The sequence below is a fragment of the Mus pahari genome, chromosome 10, assembly GCF_900095145.1.
Source record: "Mus pahari chromosome 10, PAHARI_EIJ_v1.1, whole genome shotgun sequence".
Taxonomy (NCBI): domain Eukaryota; kingdom Metazoa; phylum Chordata; class Mammalia; order Rodentia; family Muridae; genus Mus; species Mus pahari.
The window spans coordinates 40,811,480-40,815,977 of NC_034599.1; the positions used below are offsets into that span (position 1 = coordinate 40,811,480).

Sequence of the window (4,498 nt, forward strand, 5' to 3'; positions counted from 1 at the left end):
CTCTCTCTCTCTCTCTCTCTCTCTCTCTCTCTCTCTCTCTTCCCTGCCCACCACAGTCCCATCAACCATTTTCATGTGTGAGTGTGTGTCTGGTGCAGTCCACCCCATTTTCCTTCCCCCGCCTCCTCTCCCCTCCCACAACCTGATCTGCGCATCCTCCCGATCCCATCCGCCCCATCAAATCACTCTGGGCCCCGCAGTGCTCTATGCACCTGCTAGCATCTGCCAGCCCCCAGCAGGGTCTTGAAAGGACAAAGACAGAAATAGGGCATACTCAACCTTAGTACTAGTGAGTTCCCAACATCCTCCACTGAGCCAACCCCAAAATGTCCCTAGAAATGTAGGCAGTCAGGGGCCCTGAGATCATGTTCTCACTACAAGGTTCAAGCCATCGGGAGTGCAAGATTGGAACTGAGCCCTCCCACCCCCCGTTGGGTAATTCCCAGGGATAGGCAGACTGCAGGAATAGGAGAAGGGCCCACAGGGTATGGACCACGCCCTTCTTCAGTCCTCCAAGTTAACATGCCGCGAGTAGTCCCCCTGATGCTCTGCAGCCTTGACTGGTCCTCTCTGGACCCTACCAGTGACCTCTAACCTAAGGCCAGAGGACAGAGAAAGTGTCAGAAATAGACATTGGTCCAGGGATGCTAACAGTTGCCCTGAGGCAAAGATGGGGTAGAGATGGAGATTCAGTCTAAACTCACCCATGCCAGCTCCCCCACGCCACATGACAAATCTGAGTCCACTACCTGGCCAAACCTCTGTGTCCCTCTCTGAACTGGAGCCATGCTTTAGGGCCCTGGAGGAAGACTCTTAGTTCCCTCCTGTATCTTCTGGATGGGGACCTGAAGCAGCAGATTTCCATGATGCTCTCCAGTACTGTCCCTTCATGGTGGCCTCTAAGCTTCCTTCTCCCTCTCCCATGGTGCCTCTTGCCAGTCAGCCCTGCTGAGGGTCCTCCCAAGCCCCGGCCACTATGGTCAGAACCTCACTTTGCAGCCCATTCTCCAGTACCCGCAATACAATTTCCCTGACTGGAAGAAGCAACACGTGGTGGCTATGGATTGGCCTGGCCCAGTCTTGTAAGGGACAGGATTCTTGCAAGAGGCCTGTGTGGCTCACGGCTGCTTACAGCTATCTTACCATGACAACAGTGATTTCTAGGAGTCCGGTGGGTGACTCCAATCCTGGCCTCTGCACTTAGCTAAGAAAGCACCCCCCTCTGCCCTCACCTGTAAGGTCTCTTGCCCCAGGGGAAGCCTCAGGGCCAAGCAAGGGAGAAGAGCCCCACTACAAAGTGGCATTGGTTCATGACGCCACCTGCCCCTCCTCTCCTCTTTCCCCCACATGCCCCAGGACCCCCCAGCATTCGGGCAATGAGGAACATCACGGCAGTCGCCGGGCGGGACACACTCATCAACTGCAGGGTTATTGGCTACCCCTACTACTCCATCAAGTGGTACAAGGATGCCCTGCTGCTACCCGATAACCACCGCCAGGTGGTGTTTGAGAATGGGACTCTCAAGCTGACAGATGTGCAGAAGGGCATGGATGAGGGGGAGTACCTGTGCAGTGTTCTCATCCAGCCACAGCTTTCCATCAGCCAGAGTGTCCACGTGGCCGTCAAAGGTAGGTCCCTCCCCGCCTGCAGCCTGCCAGCTTCCCAGGTCCTGACACCCGGGGTGCCCTTGAGGGTCTCAGACCAGAGTCTCCTCTGCTTTGATCCTTGAAGTAGCATCACATATACAAGGAAGGGGGTGGTATAGGAGAGAAAGTGTTTGGGGGACACATGCTGTATCAATGAGCTATGACAATGATCCCAGGATGGGAAGGACAGGAACCTGACAGTCATGGCAGAAGGTGGAGGAAGCCCTCCTCCCTGTGCTTCTTACCTTACTGTCATCTGGCTCACCCTGAGCAGTTCTCGGGGGGCCGAGTCACATGCATCCTGTGTACCCACTCTGCCACCTGTCACAGTGCCAGACGGCACGTGTTTGTTGAACCGAATCTGCCGCATTAGTCTGGGTTGGAGTAACTTACAGAAGCCACACTGTGAGCTCCGAAAGCTGGGGGGCTTCGTGGCCATCTCAGGCCTGAGAAAGAGAGCTGAGATATACACTGGCAATACCACCTCCCTGCTTTAGGCTGTGCCAATGACAGAGTGCTCCCTACCTCGTGCCCTTCCGGGGCAGCCCATGGTCCCACACGCCAGGCCCCCATCTCCCTTCCACACCTGAGCAAATGGACTTGGTAATGATGAGCCATAGCCCTGCCTGCCCTGCTTCCACCCCACTGGGCATCACAGAAGCCTGTATCCATTTCTGTTACAAGCAGTGGGCCGAGAGTGTACAGTGTAAACATCACATATTAAAACATCTAACCTCTGCTCTGCTCCCTGTGCCCAATGCTCCAGCAAGCATTTGGCCAGTTTGTCAGCTAAAAGAAAAAATAATAATAACAGGGCTCCAGCAAGCCTCAGAGTACTCGGAACATCCTGAAAGCTGCTCTCGGCTCATCAATTATTCAGCCCCATTCAGGGAGCGATCGCTCCTAATGAATTGAATCTGATGCATTCAGGCTCAGCGACTCGGTGGACCTGTAGTGATAGTATAGTGACAGTATCTCCCAGTCCAAGGAGGGGGGTGGAGAGTGTGTGCATGTATGACTCTGTGTGTGTGTAACTATGTGTGTGTGCATATGTGACTGTGTGTGTATATGTGTGGCTATGTGTGTGTGTGCATGTGTGGCTATGTGTGTGTGTGCATGTGTGATTATGTATGTGTGCCTGTATATCTGTTTGTATGTGTGTACCTGTTTGTCTCTGTCTGTGTCTATCTATATGTATGTGTCTGTTTGTCTGTCTGTCTGCATGCCCATGCATGTGTGTGTCTGTCTGTGTGTGGGTCTGTGTTTGTGTCTGTGTCTGTGTGTCTGTCTGTGTATCTGTGTGTCTATCAATGTGTGATACAAGCTTGTGTGAAAACCTCCCTGCTCCCCCTTTTCACGGTTTGAAAGAAAGACCAGTATGCAGCCATAGAAGGGGTAAGGTCCCCTGTTTCCTCTCAAGCAGACACTCACGTAAAGGCCTGAAAGCCAGTTCCCCCACCTCTCCGAAAGCTCAGCTCCTCCACCCCACCCTCTCCGCTCGCCTCCCCTACCTCATTAGAATGCACTTTTGCAGAAGAGCCCATCAAAGCTGATTATGATCGCGCTGCTTGATTAGCGGCTGTGCTCTTCCAAGAGCTCCCCAAGGAGGGGGGAGGAGGAGGCGCCTCTGGACATGGCAAGGGGCCCAGACTCCAGGGAGGAAGGGGTGAGTGCAGGAGTATGGACTCTGGACCCTATGGCTACTGGACATTGGAAGGTGCTTCAAGTCAGAGGGGCAGACTGGAACAGAGTGCAGAAAAGGCTCAGATGGAATGAGACAGGAACTGGAAGCCTGCAACAGCTATCAAGTCCCCTCCCCAACCCCCACTTCTCTGTGGGTGCCAAGACTGGTGGACCAGATGTGGCCAAACCAATGCTGCTTCGTGAGCTGGAAAAACAACTGCTGACTCGGTTCCTTCTGGGGACTGCTTGTCTGCTAATGAAAATTTCAATCAGTGAGCCAAGATCAGAACATACCCGACATGCATATACATACGTGTGCAGTGATGTGTGAGGTGCACACATGTGTACAAACTACACTCACGATCAAGTGTCAAAAGGGCATACTAGTCTGCCCGTGCTGGGGCAGATTCATGTATGTGCATGTGAACAGTTATTTGTGCATGACTGCCTGCCTTCTCCTGTAAAAGGACATTCCTGACCCATGAAAGGCAGCTACGGGTGGTTATATGAAACATTGCTCAGGAGTTCCTTCGAGGGAAGCTCAGCCAGGCAGGAGACGGAGGGGCAAAGGAATGCTTTGAGGAATTCCTGGGCTTGGCACATGCAGCACTGAATGACAAGGGGAACCAGCTGCAGGGGACAGCATTTGTCTCTGGGGTTCGGGACAGATCCTTGGCATGATACTAAGAGGAGCCCACACAGAGCCAACCTAGACATGGGGACTTTTGAATCCTCAGCAGCTGAGAAATAAAAGCATCTCCGGGTGCAAAGACTGAATGTTCGATTAACCAAGGACAGGGTGTGCAACTGGGGCCCCTTGGCACGGTTCTGTGGGGGGAAATGTCTCCACCTTACATCGGGGTCTCCGAGAGCCTCTACAGCTAAACTGAGGGCCAGAGGCACACTCTGACTGGAGCAAGGCCCTGCCAAGTTCCCACAGATAGCAAGCCAGTAGAAGAGGGCATTCACCCCACACAGATGCTTCCTCCAATATCCCTATCCCAGACTCACGCACATATGACCCTATCCCAGACTCACGCACATATGTCCCTATCCCAGACTCACGCACATAAGTCCCTATCCCAGACTCACGCACATATGTCCCTATCCCAGACTCACGCACATATGTCCCTATCCCAGACTCACGCACATATGTCCCTATCCCAGA

General features: G+C 53.4%; 1 protein-coding gene across 2 annotated transcripts in view; it reads left to right on the plus strand.

Annotated features, from left to right (window-relative positions):
* The window catches only part of Dscaml1 (DS cell adhesion molecule like 1), a 321,027-nt gene that overhangs the window by 242,157 nt on the left and 74,372 nt on the right, over nt 1-4,498 (plus strand). For both annotated transcript variants that reach the window (XM_021206575.2, XM_029543062.1), the window contains one exon: nt 1,357-1,629. In XM_021206575.2, coding sequence (XP_021062234.1) covers nt 1,357-1,629 — 273 coding nt within the window. The remainder of the gene's footprint in view (nt 1-1,356; nt 1,630-4,498) is intronic.